The following is a 15,800-nucleotide window of genomic DNA, read 5'->3' as shown; positions in this document are numbered from 1 at the left end:
TCTCCGATTCAGTTATTTGTTGTGACACATGAGAATACATCGTCCATTTTTAGGAGAAGAGAAGAGATTCATTTTGCAAAACTCTTGATCTCCAATAGAATGCACACACTCTACAAATTAATCGACGAGTTAGAACGCCGGGAGAAAGAAGAAGAACAAGAAAAAGAAGACGAAGAAGACAAAGACGAAGAAGACGAAGACGAAGAAGACAAAAAAAAAGACAGCGCAAGATCATCAAATTCGTTCAAGAAAAGTCAAACGTGTCGTAATTTTTACCGACAATCTAAACTCTGAAGATCAAGATATTGATATCACAAATCAAGATATTGATATCACAAACCACGATATTGATATCACAAATACTGATGATTCTGACGAATCACTTGTATGACTTAGATGTCTCGTATTTCTCGAAAAAGTGATTCGATTGATGGGATTGAGATTGATATTCCAATCTTTCTTCTTTGAACGTATTGATTTGACCCCATAAGCGGGACCACCACCCCATAGCATGTTGCCACCAGAAGCAGAACCCCATATTTCTTCTAGAGAATCTCCTAATTGTTCCAGAGCAACTAGAAAGAGATTTTTTAACCAGAAAGAATTCAGTTCAGGTGTGGGATACCTATCCAAAAGTTTTCGCGAAACCTTTTAACTTTAAATTACTTTTTTCAAGAATATATATTGTAACCCATTCAATTATGTTCAAATTGAAAACCCGAAAAAAATATATGATCTTGAAACTTAAACACGGGAATAAAAAGAGAATTTTTGGACAGTATATAATATTATTTACAAAACTTTCCTAACTAGAATTATCTAAATCAAACAAGATAAGAAACGTTTATTTTTAATATCAAAATTTTTGGTAGAATACAACCATGCACGTGATACACAACAAATGGAGGCTTCTAAACAGGTATGGCAGCCCATACACGGTGTCACAATCGCTTTTTCTCGACAGCGGATTTGGTGATTGTGCAGAATTCGCTCTCAGCATTGAGTGAGTCAACCCAACTTCGGATCACGTTGCCTACGATCGAGCAACGTGTATTCAAACCTCGAGCTTCGATTTAAATAGAAGATTTTAGAAAACGGGGGAGAAAGGTTTTGGAAAAAGAATTCTGAAAGCAAAAATGAGAAAAATGAATGTCATTGACCATGACAAGAGGTATGGGCACATAAAAGCGGATTGTTAATATGAAACCAAACATTTTACAGCTAAAAAATGAAGAACAAGAAAAAAAGACTTTTTATGGCTTGTATTGATATTAATCTAAAAAGGAGCGATTTATGGTTTGTTGATAGTGGATGCTTGAACTATATGACAGGCATCAAATCTTTATTCCAAGAGCTTGATGGGACATTAAGGCGCAACTTGGAAATACAAGAGAGATGCAAGTTGAGGGAAAATGGACAGTGAAAGTCGAAACTAGTCATGGTAAGATAAAGCTTTTAGATCATGTTCAATTTGTGTCTAATTTAGGGTAAAATGTATTGAATGTTGAACAATGGATAATCATAGTACATTCCATTCTATTTGACAACAACAAATAGGTCATTACAAATAAGAAATTAGACCATAAAGTTATCGGTTATATTTGATGACAGCACATGGGTCATTACAAATAAGAAATCAGATCATAAAGTTCACGTTGTCATGTGTGGGCCAATGCAAACTAAATCCTTGAGTGGGAGTATATACTTTTTACTATTTATTGACAGATGAGCTGTGTTTACTTCCTATTAGAAACTTTTCAGAAATTCCAGAATTTTAAAGTAGAGTAGAGCACCAAATTGACTGTCACATTAACTTTCTTTGCACAAATATAGGTGGTGAGTTCATATATAAAGGGTTCAATCCGAAGGGAGTTAACAGCTCCTTGCACTCCAGAACATAATAGAATCGTTGAACAAAAAATTGAACTATTGTGGAGATGGCAAGAACTATGTTACAAACCAGAAGACTTTCAAACTAATTTTGTGTTAAAATTGTAGCAACATCATCTATCTATTAAATCTATCACCGACTAAGGTCATTATGAATTGAACTCCTTATGAAACATGACATGGAAGGAAATCAGTAAGTCATTTACGGGTCTTTGATTGTGTTGCTTATGCTTTGAAAAATTCTCAAATTAAAGCGGGATGAAAAATCTGAAAATACATTTTCATTGGCTATTATACTCAATCAAAGACAATAAATTTAAAATCCTCTTAATGAAAAGATTTTACTTAAAAGAGAGGTAATATTTGATGAAATGTGTTGGGATTGGAGTAAAATACAGGAGCATCAAGAGATTACAATTCAAGTTTCTTCGGAAGAAGAGGCAAGAGTCCAACTCCATTGCATCTTCTAGTGTCTCTATTGCAACATAAAATTTGTCAATTTATCATCTTCAGTATTACTGAACAACAACTCTTTCTCTGGAAGAGTTTTCGGAGAAGATACCCTCCAAGAAGTAGGTTGATATATATTCAATCAAACCGTTGAGGCTACCCATCTACTACCTCAAGAAAACCGATGGCTCCTACATTCATCTTCAATTCCTGCTGCGATCGTCTCGATCTTTCATCCATTCTCATGATATAGGATTCTATTCATGTTGATTTCTTTCACCAAATTTGGAAGTATTCAATCAAATGAACACAATGATACCAACTTTAGCCACAAACTAGAGAGAAATGAAGGTTAAAAGTTTTGGGATCAAAAAACTTACCCACTCTTAAGTAAAAGTCAATAGTGAAAAATTAGAAAAATGGTCAAAGTCAATCTCGAGAAGCAAAATGGTCATTTCGACCCTATAAGCAATTACTCCTGAGACACAAGGGAGAATAAAGGAAAAGAAGGGAAAAAAAAAGTTTGGAGATGGAAATTAATTCCCTAAGAGCTTGAATCACTCAAATCCATCGAGAATCAAGGAAGAACGGGATTTTTGCATCTTCTTTTCTTTAGACCTTAACAGAGATTTTGGAGAAGTTAGGCTAAGAAATTTTAATATATTATCTTAGGAAGATTTTACATACTTTTTATGACGGAACCTTGAGTCAAATCGAACCGGAAGTTAAAGTTCCGACCATCGTCAAGAAACTATAAGTTGTCTTTTGGACCAAATTTAGACTTATTTATTTTTCCATGTAGTTATCCGAATAAGGTGAAAATATTTTTCTAGGAAAGATGGATTTAAACTCTACAACTCTTAATTATTAAGTTGATTCGAGAAAAAAAAAATTAAGAAATTAAAAAATAATCAAAAGAACGAAAGGGAGACCGACAGAAAAGAAGAGACACTTGTCGAACTAGCACAACTGGTTGTGTGGTGGACAAATGTCACACGTAGAGAGGAGCACGGCGTCAGGCATCGAGTGGGGACACACATTGTCTGGTCCGACCTAACTCGAATGCTTGTGTCTGACCTGAACCGTTACCCGCACCTGTTGAACTGACCCGACCCGCGACCCGCTACTACCTTTCCCTGATAAGAAGCTCTGAGAATAGTGTTGTTTTGGTTCTGGAAAATGCTTGAAAATGAAACACAAAGTAGGAAGCTTCATGAAGAGGACTACCATGCCATTTTCTGGCCTCACAAATGGAGCCACATTCAACCAATTCTACAAACTTACAATAGAGGCTTTGCTAAATTCTCTCTCAACATGTTAGAACAACAGGGTTTTTAGAGAGAGAATTAATATGTCTAAATCAAACTACAACATTTCCACTAACATCAAAATTATCAAAATTCTCTGCCTGCAAAAGCCTGATTCAATTCATCTCCAGTCTCTTATCAGGCACAAACAAGATTCTTACTATACTCAAAATTGGATGGTGGTGTAGAGGAATTACGTTTTAAGATGACTCCGTATTGGATCTTTCATAATTCTCACTTGAATCATGTTCTTCTGATGGTGCTGCTTCGGCTGGCTTTTCGGGCCCGGGACCAGCCGATACTTTCACCATGGATGGTCGCAAGAGTCTGTCACCGAGCAAGAATCCTTTACGGAACTCGTCGAGTATTATACCTTCCTCAAACTCTGTGGAATCCTCCCTCATAATTGCTTCATGAAGCTGTAAGAAGAAATTGATTCAAAAAGTTTTAACTAACCGAACTTTGTCCCCAAAAGGAGATGAGAGATTAAACAGCATATCCTTGATTAATTCCATGTTCGATCATGTCATGCAGTTTAGAATGCATATTAAATATAAATCAAAAAAGAAACACAAACATATCAGCTCAGAATTCAATGGTTTGAAGATAATCCAAAATTACACAGAAACATAGAAATAGAAATAATAGCCTTGTGAGGGCAACCAAAATATGTTTTGCAAAAGGCACTCTCAAGGAAAATATGATTTACTCTCTCACATTATAATGCAAAAGATCACAGTTCTTAGTCAAAAGTGAATGAGGCCATTATGAGTCCTTTTGGCTAATTTAAATCATGGGTTTATAAGTAAGGAATACATCTCCATGGGAATGAGGCCTTTTGGAGAAACCCAAAGCAAAGCCATAAGAGCTTATACTCAAAGAGGACAATATCATACCAACGTGGAGATCTGTAATTCCTAACATGGTATCAAAGCCATGCACTTAACTTAGCCATGTAAATAGAATCCTCAAATGTTGAACAAAAAAGTTGTGAGCCTCGAAAGTGTAGTCAAAAGTGACTCAAGTGTCGAACAAATGGTGTACTTTGTTCAAGGACTCCAAAGAAGGAGTCGAGCCTCGATTAAGGGGAGGTTGCTCGAGGGCTCCATAGTGTACTTTGTTCGAGGGGAGGATTATTGAGAGGGAGTCCCACATTAGCTAATTTAGAGAATGATCGAGGGTTTATAAGTAAGGAATACATCTCCATTGGTATGATGCCTTTTGGAGAAACCTAAAGCAAACCCATGAGGAAGTTCTAACACTAACCAGGGGAAGTTCATCAAGTTATGATCATTAGATTTTCTAGGAAAGGTCCTACAGTTCCACTACTAGTTACCAGAGTTTGATCTCCAATCTCACTGAAAGTGGCATTAAATTTATACAACCGTTTTACTCATCAAGTTGATGGAATAAATCCACCATGTCAGATACTCCAAGAACCTGAACAATTTAAACAATTTGATAGCGAAAAAGGATGGTCATTTTTTAACTAGAAGATATTAGAAGTCACATACTGATTAATAGTGACTTTACTTGATGAATAAAGGCAAAAAGAGGCAGATGAGATTTTGAAATTTTTATAAGTGGACTGGAAGCAAGAACTCACCAGTGGATCAAAAGGTTTTCCAACTGTCTCGACAGGAACTACACCCAATGAGCCCAAAATCTCGTTGAACTGCTTATAAATGCTCTGGTAACTCTGATTTATCTTCTCTTCTCCCTCTGTCTCCACCTTGATTTGTGCCCGAGCTCTCTCAAAATTATCTAGCACACCCAATAAAGTCTCTACTACTTCCCCTTGGGCATTTTTAACCAAGGAAAGACGTTCCCTCTCTGTTCTCTTCCGAAAATTTTCGAAGTCAGCACTGATCCTCAAAATTCGATCCTTCTCTACAGAAAGGTCTTCAGTTAAGGATTTCAATTTCCTTTCGACTGCAAGCTTTTCATCTTCAATTGACTTCAGAAAAGATTCTATTTCAGCTATTTGAGATTCATTGTTATCAGCTAAAGCCTGCTTATAAGATTGAAGTGCTGCTAGGATGACTGATTGAGGCGAATCTTCAGCATTAACTTCTGCACCATCATTTATGTCACTATCACTTGCAGCATCTTCCACACCAGTATAACTAACAGAAGAGTCCTGTTAAATGCAAGGCATGATTTATGTATAAAAATTAAAACAATCTAAATCCATGCCGTGAGAAACTATTTTTCATTGTCAGAAGTTATTACACTTCCTAAGCATGCAATATCAAAAATCTTCAAATTTTAAAAAATCAAATCAATAATTTAAACTTGAAACTTGTAGGTCTAAAACACTATGGGTCATGTTTCTTTATAAAGAAACCAAACCTTCGTCAAGAGACTTTGATAAGAGTATGGTATTTGTTTCCCACGTCGGTTGGGGAGTTGAAGAAAACATTCTTTATAAGGGTGTAGAAATTTCTCCCTATCAGACGCGTTTTAAAAACCTTGAGGGGAAGCCCAAAAGGAAAGTACAAAGAGGACAATATCTGCTAGCAGTGGGCTTGAGCCATTACAAATGGTAGCAGACACCAGACGATGTGCCAGCAAGGATGCTAGGCCCCGAAGGGGAGGTCCCACATCGATTGGATAAGTAAACGAGTGCCAACGAAGATGATGGGCCCCGAAAAAGGTAGATTGTGAGATCCCACATTAGTTGGGGAAGAGAACGAAACATTTTTTTTATAAGGGTGTAGAAACATCTCTCTAGCATACACGTTTTAAAAACATTGACGGTAAGCCCGAAAGGAAAAGTCCAAAGAGGACAATATCAATTAACAGTTGGCTTGGGGCGTTACAGTATTTACTTCAAATAAACTTACTAAAAGGTATGCACGAGAGGTGTCAATAAGAACCAAAATCGATGACAAGTAAAGCAGCAAAGAATAATTTAACCAAACTTCGAATAATGGAAAACAACCAAAACTGCTACCATACTCTCAATTTTTTAGTTTACACTAAAATTTCAGATGTTAAGTGGATAATTTCAAGGTAAGTTTTGAGAAGGTCTAAAGCTCTCTAGAACATCCGACTCTGTCTACATACAATCCACTAGAACAATTAGAATCCAGAAATAAACAATGAGCAAAAGATAGTGCCAAAATTCCGTAATCCCTCTCACAAAACTTAGCAAATTCATTCCAATCGATATTATTAGATACAACAACGCGATTGTATTAACATCTCTGCAAAAAACAACATTCAGCTTCTAATTCAATCCAAGCACCATAACTAACATTAAATCTCCTCGAACACTATCTAACCTAACCAACTAAAGAATCAAACTAGGACGAGAAAGTACCTCAGCCTCAGATTCGTGAACTTCCTCTTCGACCTCGCTAACTTCCGTATTTCCAGAGGAAGCAAACGGGCCAAGCTTCGGGAACCGGATAGAACGAGGACGAGAAAGCTTGGAGGAATTGATGCAACAAAAGGGAGAGTGAGAAGTTCTGAAGGAAAGAGATGAGGGTTTTAGTTTTAGGGTGGATTTGGAAGAGAAAATGGTGGATACATTTGCCGGAGGAGTTGCCTGAAAAAATGGAGCTCTGAGAATCGTGGCCATGAGATAAATCACAGCGCGAGAGAAAAAGGAAGAGAGATAAGGGTGCAGAGGAGAAGAAAGTAGGGAGTGCCAGAAAGGTTGGCTCAGAAATTATATTAATATTATAAATTCCCAATTTTTTTTAAAAGGAAAATATTAAAAATATTATAATTCATAAAATTAGAGATCGATGGCCCGCCGTTGATGGATGGAAGGTTAACTGGAAAGCCCTTCCACACGACCATAAAAGCCACTCTAAGTACGGGAGTACACCCAACTCGGAAACTCGAGAACCCAACCCGACCCAACCCAAATTATAAAGGTTGGGTTGGGTTGTATTGGTTTCGGGTTTGGGTTGGGTCCATTTTTTTTAACCCGATCTGATTTAGGTTGGATTTGGGTACCAAAAGAAAATGATTGGATCAACCCGACCCAACCCGAAAATATTAAAAAAATAAAGAGAAATTAATTCATTTCAATCCATTCTTCTCTCTACTACAATTCATTCATCCATTTCTCTCCCTACCTCTCTACAATCCATTCATCCATTCCTCTCGACTCTCACCCTCTCCACAAAATACAAATCTCTCTCGATTCTTAATCTTCACAAGGAATTTGATCTCAATAGCATTCTCTCGCGTTATTTGTCTTGTTTCTTTCTCGCGCGCCGTCTTTCTCTCTTTAGTCTCCTGGAACACTATAACGAGTAAGCTTTTTCTCTTTTTGTTATATCCCCTTACAAAAATTGATTGTATATTTTAACCTTGATGCATTCTATAATAATTGTTTATATTGAGTTAAATGTTTGAATCATAATAGTTCTATTTTGCTTTTTATAGATGGAAAACAATAGTGCAACCGTATGTGCAAGTAGCTCTAGTAATTATAATTCGTCGAAACCACCCTTCGCTACCCAATCTGAATTTAAGAAGAAGAAACTCAGTAAATCAACCGTGTGGGATCACTTTACAAAATTAGAGAACAATAATAAGAGGTGCAAGTGCAACTATTGTTCTAAGGAGTATGCTTGTGATACTAATTCTTGTGGAACTAGCACGTTATGGAAGCACTTAAAAATCAGTGTAGAAAGTACACATATAAGTTGGAGGACAAATGACAAACCACTCTAAGTTTTCAACGTTCAATAGATGGAAAGGGTGGTAATAATATTGTTACTTCATTATTTAGTCAAACAAGATGTAGAGCAGCATGTGCCAAGATGATAATTATGGATGAATTATCATTTAAGTTTGTAGAGACCGAGGGTTTCAAATTGTTTTGTGGTATTGCATATTCTAAGTTTGACTCTCGGTCAAGAGTAACCATTGGTAGAGATATATTTCAGCTCGAAGAAAAAAAAGGAGTTGAAACACAAGTTGCTAACCACAAGGGAGAGACTATTGGCAAGATTATTGAGAGTTGTTTATTAGAATGGAGAATCGATAAGGTTTTCTCTATCACGGTTGATAATGCAAGTTACAATGATATAGCTATTTCATATATTATGAGAAGGCTTAAAAGTTGGAATTCACTCGTCTTAGATGGAGAAATATTATACATGAGATGTTGTGCTCACATAATTAATTTGATTGTGAATGAAGGGTTTAAAGAAATGCATGACTCCATTTCTAGTGTTCGCAATGTCGTGAGGTATGTTAGATCATCCCCCAAGAGATTGACAAAATTTAAAGATCGTGTTGAACAAGAAAAAATTAAATGTAAAACACTTGTTTGTTTGGATGTGGCGACTCGATGGAATTCCACTTATTTGATGACTGATCATGCCTTGAAATTTGAAAAAGCTTTCAAAGTATTAGAGGAGGAAGAATTAGATTATGTTGATTATTTCAAAGAGGGGATCATGGAAACAAAAGAATAGGGACACCAACCATTGATGATTGGAAAAATGTTGTTTGTAAAGTTTTTGAAGGTTTTCTTTGATGTCACCTGTTTTAAGTAACCGAGTTCAAATATGAAAGTTAAGTATGACAAATATTGGGGCTCGGTGGAAAGAATTAATAAGTTGATATTCATAGCAGTGGTACTCGATCCTCGTTACAAATTGGATTACATATCATTTTGCTTTTCGTATATTTATGAAGATGCTATGGCTAAAGTGATGGTGGATGGCATAAAGAATTATTTAATTCGTTTGAATGATTACTACAAGTTTTATGATAATACTCAAGATCATCATCAATCTGAATCAAGACTCACTTCGAAGTCCATGAGTACGGAGATAGACACAATTAAGTATAGAGTTTTATCGAAAATTGCCCAAGATGTTTTGGTCATTCCAGTGTTTCGACTGTATTTCTGAATTAGCATTTAGTACGGGTGGGAGGATTCTTGATTCTTTTAAGAGTTCTTTGACACTTAAAACAGTGGAAGCTCTCATATGTATAAAAAATTGGATCGGTAGAAAATGAGTATCGTTAGATATTCCTCAATAACTTGAAGATTTGGAGATTTGTTCCAAGATTGAGACAGTAACTCCAAATCTATTTATTGTCTATTTGTTAAGATATATTCTATATTGTTATATCATAATTTATATTTTATTTTTTCAGATGATTTAAGACCTTCAAGTTCCACCAACGTCATGCAAGAATAATTATTTTTCAAATATAAGTAAAATATTTGAAGTTACACTATGCTTTATCCAAACAATCTTAAAACGTCTCTTAAAACGTCTTAAAACGGTAATAACTTTCAAGATGCTATTTTTCTTTTGTAGGAATTAAGAATGCAAGAGAGGGTTGGATAATTTAAAATTTTTAAATATTTTGTTGAATGTTGTAACTTTGGAATTAATTCATTTTTTAGGCATTTTGTTGAATGATTATATATTGTGAATGTAGATAATTTAATTAGATGTGGTAACTTTAGACTTGATTCATTGCATATTTTTTTATATATTTGTAGGTGATAATATGGATGCAATAGAGAGTTTGATATTTTTGATCTACAACTTCGAGTAGTAATTGTTTTATCATTTTAGGTCATATAAATTAAATTTTTTTGGACCAACCCGAACCCAACCAAAAATAGAGAGTTGGGTTACTAATCCAACCAACTCGAATTTATGGGTTGGGTCAAAAAAATCCTCCAACCCAACCCAACCCGGACCATGTACACCCCTAACTCTAAGTTTGAGAGAGCGACCTTGTGTGCTTTCTAGCTACCAAGTTAGTACGTGGTTCCTCATATCATCTCAAGATGAGTTTACAATGTAGATTTCCACCGAATAAAAGGAACCTAGTCGCCTTCGACACATTACCCTAGAAGATCTCAGTACTAGTCGTAAGAGAATTTGAGGATGTATTTTCGGAAGAACTATTGGGTCCACCCGTAAAGTGGGCATCAAGAAAGCTCCTTGGACTCCCCAAGAGGACATCTTCCTTCTCTCTTACATTCAACATGGCCCTGCTCATTGGAGATCTGTTCCCACCAACACAGGTATATATATCCCTCTCTTCCTCCTCGCTCCGATCGCATTTTTAACATCGGGGTCTCGTCTCGTTTACGTTCTCTTCGACTCCTTACGTCAAAATGACTTTATATGTGAGATCTCACATTGGTTGGAGAGGGAAACAAAACATTATTTGTGAGAGTGTGTAAACCTCTCCCTAGCGTTTTAGAAACCTTAAGAGGAAGCGTGAAAGGGAAAACCTAAAAAGGACAATACTTGCTAGTGGTGGGCTTGAGCCGTTACAAATGGTATCAGAGTCAGACACTGAACGGTGTGCAAGTGAGGACACTGAGTTTCGAAGGGAGTAGACACCAGGTAGTGTGCCACAAAGACGTTGGGCCTCGAAGGGAGGTGGATTGTGAGATCGTTGGAGAAGACAACAAAACATTCTTTATACGGGTGTGAAAACTTTTCCTTAGTATACACGTTTTAAAACCTTGACGAGGAACCCAAAAGGAAAAGCACAAAAAGGATAATATTTGCAAGCGGTGAACTTGGGTCATTACAAATGATATCGAGCCAGATATTGGACGGTGGAAGCTTGAGAAGTGGTTCAGAAGAGATGAACGTTCTTAAGTCATTTAAACACTTTAATATCGGACACCATTAGAGGGAAGAAAACATCTTTTCGGTGTCTAAATCCCTTATTATCCCATTCCATACATATCTCTCTGCCCATGTCCGTGAACACCATTAGAGCCAGTAAGTAAAAAGAGGGAACAAAACATTTTGAAAAGTGTGAAATTTTTCATAGAATATAGTACAGTAGCACAGGCAAAACTCATGAAGAAGATATTATACTTGGAACACATCCAATACTTGAAAAATGTAAAATAAACCTCAGAAACCAAAAAGGATGAAGTAGAACGTGCCACTTGAAAATCCAACGCCTTTTACAACATATTACTCAACTAATCATCAACCTCAGCTTTAATCTCCTTTTGCAATTCTTCCTTGTATTCCTCGAAAGTTCCAGGGAAAAACTCGACAGTGCCATTTTCAACAACCCAAATTTCACTTTTTTCTTCATCCTCGCAGACTCGTGATATGAGTCGGGAATCGTGACTAACCAAAACAACTCCACCAGTGAACTCATCTAAGGCATCTGCAAGTGCATCAATACTCTGCATGTCCAAGTGGTTCGTTGGTTCATCAAGCAGTAATATGTGTGGCTTTGACATGGAAATTGAGGTAAAAACAACCCTGGCTTTTTGGCCCCCAGATAACTTGGCAATCGGCGTGAGGTGATTGTGGCTAGGGAGTCCAAATTTCCCTAACTTGGCACGTACAGCCTCCTGCTTGCTTAGACCCTCTTGATCGGGATGAAGACGAAGAAGATACTGAACTGGTGTTTCCTCCATTGTCAGAAGGTCTACGAAATGCTGTGAATACCTCCCAATCCTCAACTTCTGACTCCTACGAACTTCACCTTCTGTTGGTACCAAATCACCTGCTAGCAGGTTCAGAAGAGTGGATTTCCCCGCTCCATTGGGTCCAACAATAGCAACCCGTGTTCCCATATCAATACCCACATCAACATCAGAAAGTCTGAAGTCTTTTCTATTTGGGTAGCTAAAGCTTACTTCAATCAATTGTAATAGTGGTGGGGTGAGCTCGGTGGGTTCAGGGAAGTGGAATTCTACACTGTAATCTCTCCATTTTCTGGGGGCCTCCGGCTGAGGATCATCCTCATCAACCTTTCCCTTGGACTTGTTCTTTGAGGATTCCTTAGCAGCAGCAAACTTGGCTCGGTCTTTCACCTTCTCTTGTTGAGCCCTACTTCCAGACCTCTTAGCTGCTTTCACCTGCTTATCATATATTTCAAACTTCTTGTTCATTTCTTTGCGACGCTGCTCATAACCGCTCTCAAAACTGTCAAAATTTCCACGATAAAAATGAAGCTTAAAGTCATGAAGATGAATAATCTCACTGCAAACAGTGTTCAGGAAATCTCGATCATGTGATACAACAACAAGAGTTTTCTTCCACCGACAGAGGTACTCCTCCAACCAGAGAACAGCCCTGAGGTCTAGATGATTTGTGGGTTCATCAAGTAATAGAAGTGTTGGTTGAACAAAAAGAGCCCGAGCCAATGAAATTCTCATCCTCCATCCACCACTAAATGAACGGGTGGGTCGTGCTTGCATATCCTTGGTAAAACCTAGTCCAGCAAGAATTTTGGAAGCTTGAGCCTCAGCTGCATCTGATCCTATGAGCTGCAGCCTTTCATATAACTCAGCAAGCCTCTCTCCTGCATCATCCTCCTCATCATCTTCATCTTTACCACCATCAGAATTCTGCAAATCTGCAACTTCTTGTCGAAGCTTAACCAGCTCCTCATTAGCAGAAACAACTGCTTGAAGTGCAGTTTTATCATCACCAACCACCTCTTGTTCAACTAAGAGAACATCGATATTTTTAGGAACTGGTATCTTCCTCCAAGCAAGGAGCTTTAATAGTGTAGACTTTCCCATTCCATTAGGCCCAACTAAACCATACCTCTTCCCGTGAGATATCTTCACTGATGCATTTTTTAAAAGCTCTTTACCTCTAGCTGAAACAGAGAAATTCTCAATTGTAACGTCTTTGACATTTGCATCAGCTTCATCATTTCCATCAAGAACTGAAGCTCGGCTACCAATTACAACAGTGAAAGCATCATGGTCATCTTTTAGAGCTTCCTGTCTGGCCAGTTCTGCTGCATGGACAGCAAACATGTCTTTCCTCTCTCGTCTTTTCAACTCTTTGTCACTTACAGCAACCTCCAGAGGCTTCACCTCAGCTCTATCCTGCCAGGGTAGCCGTTTCTGGGAACTGGAACTCTGTTGCTCTTCATCAAGCACAATTTCTTCTTCCTCATCATCTGAGGGAGGGAGATCAATGCCATCAGTGTAAGATGCAACCTTTTTTGGAGCTTTGGCTTGAGGTTTAGCACCACCACTCGAAGATGAAGATCCCTTTCTTGGTTTATCTGGTTTCTGATCCATATTAGCAAGCATTTCTGACACTGAAAGCTTCTCTCTCTTCCCAGAAACATCTTTACCAGGTTTGACTTTGGAGCTTCCACCAACTTCTTCTGTTTTCTTTCTTCCCATTGCACCAATCAACCTGATTATAGGAAAAAATAAAATTATCAAACATAAACACAAAAACCATCCAGGTGTTATTTCACATCTAATAATAACCATTGCCATTCTATTTCTGCAACATACGGATCAGACAAAAAATGAAATCATTTTAAAATTTAAGAACCCAAAGATGTGGTACATACATACTACCATGTCAAATTTTCCAAGGAAAAAAAATTGTCATGATCAGCACACGAAAGACAAGTAAAACACAGGTACAGTTTTAGAAAGGAACTTGTCATTGAAACAATCAAAACTTACAAAAGTCTAGAGCATCAAATGAAAACTGTATATATCGAAGGGTAAAGAGTTCAATACAAACAAAGAAACTTATTAAATTACATATAGTACAAGAAAATATTAGGAGAATATGACCAGAATTATCATACCTTTGATTACTGAAAAACTATAGCCTCCAACATATACTCTGAAAAATTATAACAGAAAATTGATGCCTTACGAATTGACAAGAGATCATTCACCACAATATAATACATTTCCTTACTTTTGCCCAACCTGAGTTCTTTTTAAATCATAACTTCAACACATTATATGCGCCCAATTTCCTGTTCATGCAAAATGAAACTTAAAAGTTCATTTCAAATTCATGCTTGAACAACTTAGACCCCTTTGGTAACTTTTTTTTTTAATTAAGCTTATAAACGCTACTTCAACCTATGAGTTTCTTTGTTTTGTTATCTACTTTCAAAAAGTATTTCAAAATCCAAGCCAAGTTTTAAACCCTAAAAAAGCAGTGTTTAGAAACTGTTTTTGTTTTTAGGATTTGACTAAGAATTCTGCGTTTTGTTTTTAAAGAACGAAAGGGAAAAACCATAAAAATAATTTGGCAAGAAACAAGAATGAAATTCAAGAACAGGATACCAAAAAACAAAATGCCTATCAAACCGGCATCTAAAATATTAAGAGGAAACTAAACAACATAACTATTCAAATTACAGAATTAATTGTTCGCATGTAAGAATCCAAACCGTAACATAAACCAGAACAGAAAATTGCCGATTTAACAACAAAGCACATCGGCATTAGAAACACAAGCATAATCGAAAAGGCACAGATACAAGTTGTCAAAATTAAATAGTCCTAAACATGAATAATTTTGTCCGTAAGTTTCAATTCTCAAAGAAACAAACCACAAACGAAAATGAACTTGGAACTGTCATGAATTCAAGCCTCAATAGCCAGTAGCCACCAACTAATACTTACAGTCAAGTTTAATTATCAAAAGTCAAGAAAATCAAGAAAAAATAAACAGAGCGGTTCGGACGAGATAAAATATAAAACAGAGGAGGGGAACGGACATCACCACAGGATAATCAAACGAAAAACAAGCAGCATAACGAAGAATAGAATTTGATATTCAGTATGATTTGAAATCTAGCTTAGAATAATTCAATTCATGATTGACCTAATTCCAAATCTACCCTATTTTGAAGTTGATTGAATAAGAAAAAAAAACACTTGATCCGAGCAAACCTCGACGGCGAGCCACGGAGAGACGGAAGGGATACGGTGGCGGCGTGAGGTCGGGCACCGTGAAGAGGAAAGAAAACGCAGCGTCTGCTGGCGGCGGTTGGAAATGGAGAAATCAGAGATAGAAAAGGGTCGGAGAATCTTGAAGAAAGATGAACCAGTGGGCTAGACTTCACAGTTATTTTTTTAACATATATTTTCCTTTTATAGAGTTTTCCTTGCAGATTCCTTTCTTTAAAATATATTTTTTATTTAATTTTTATAAATATGTTTAAATAAAATATATTAAAACTACGATAATAATGCTAATATACTAAAATCATTTCTATCTATATTAACATAATAAATTATTTATTTAAATTATTAATTAATATTCTGTAAAATATATTAATTAATTAACTAATAACAAGAAGTACGAGTTGAGGATTACTTCAGAACTCGTTGAGAATGGGCATTAGGGTTTAAAAGCTCTCCAACGTGTTGCAGATCCTTCGGCC

The 15,800-nt window shown here is 36.7% G+C and overlaps 2 protein-coding genes across 4 annotated transcripts; both read right to left on the bottom strand.

Moving 5' to 3' along the window:
* Nucleotides 1-3,151: 3,151 nt before the first annotated feature.
* LOC111466047 (protein GrpE-like) lies at nt 3,152-7,310 on the bottom strand. Of its 2 annotated transcripts, XM_023110617.1 has the most exons (4): nt 6,973-7,310; nt 5,254-5,787; nt 3,845-4,066; nt 3,152-3,489 (listed from the first exon to the last, which is right to left on the bottom strand). In XM_023110617.1, exons 1-3 carry the CDS (start codon nt 7,231-7,233, stop codon nt 3,848-3,850), a joined length of 1,014 nt encoding a protein of 337 aa, XP_022966385.1. In that variant the 5' UTR covers nt 7,234-7,310; the 3' UTR covers nt 3,152-3,489; nt 3,845-3,847. The 2 variants fall into 2 exon arrangements, with proteins under 2 accessions (XP_022966385.1, XP_022966384.1); XM_023110616.1 differs by lacking the exon at nt 3,152-3,489 and having other exon boundaries at nt 3,528-4,066.
* A 4,101-nt stretch (nt 7,311-11,411) lies between these two features.
* LOC111465942 (ABC transporter F family member 4-like) lies at nt 11,412-15,468 on the bottom strand. Of its 2 annotated transcripts, XR_002714309.1 has the most exons (3): nt 15,307-15,468; nt 11,529-13,792; nt 11,412-11,488 (listed from the first exon to the last, which is right to left on the bottom strand). XR_002714309.1 is itself a non-coding variant. In XM_023110424.1 (2 exons), the coding sequence occupies exon 2, from the start codon at nt 13,777-13,779 to the stop codon at nt 11,596-11,598; it is 2,184 nt and encodes a 727-aa protein (XP_022966192.1). In that variant the 5' UTR covers nt 13,780-13,792; nt 15,307-15,468; the 3' UTR covers nt 11,412-11,595. The 2 variants fall into 2 exon arrangements, 1 of the variants encoding a protein (XP_022966192.1); XM_023110424.1 differs by having other exon boundaries at nt 11,412-13,792.
* Between the last annotated feature and the right edge of the window lie 332 nt (nt 15,469-15,800).

Source organism: Cucurbita maxima, unplaced genomic scaffold (assembly GCF_002738345.1).
Source record: "Cucurbita maxima cultivar Rimu unplaced genomic scaffold, Cmax_1.0 Cma_Scf00030, whole genome shotgun sequence".
NCBI classification, from domain to species: Eukaryota; Viridiplantae; Streptophyta; class Magnoliopsida; order Cucurbitales; family Cucurbitaceae; genus Cucurbita; species Cucurbita maxima.
The sequence above is the reverse complement of the archived record's forward strand: the minus strand, read 5'-3'. Positions and strand labels throughout refer to the sequence as shown.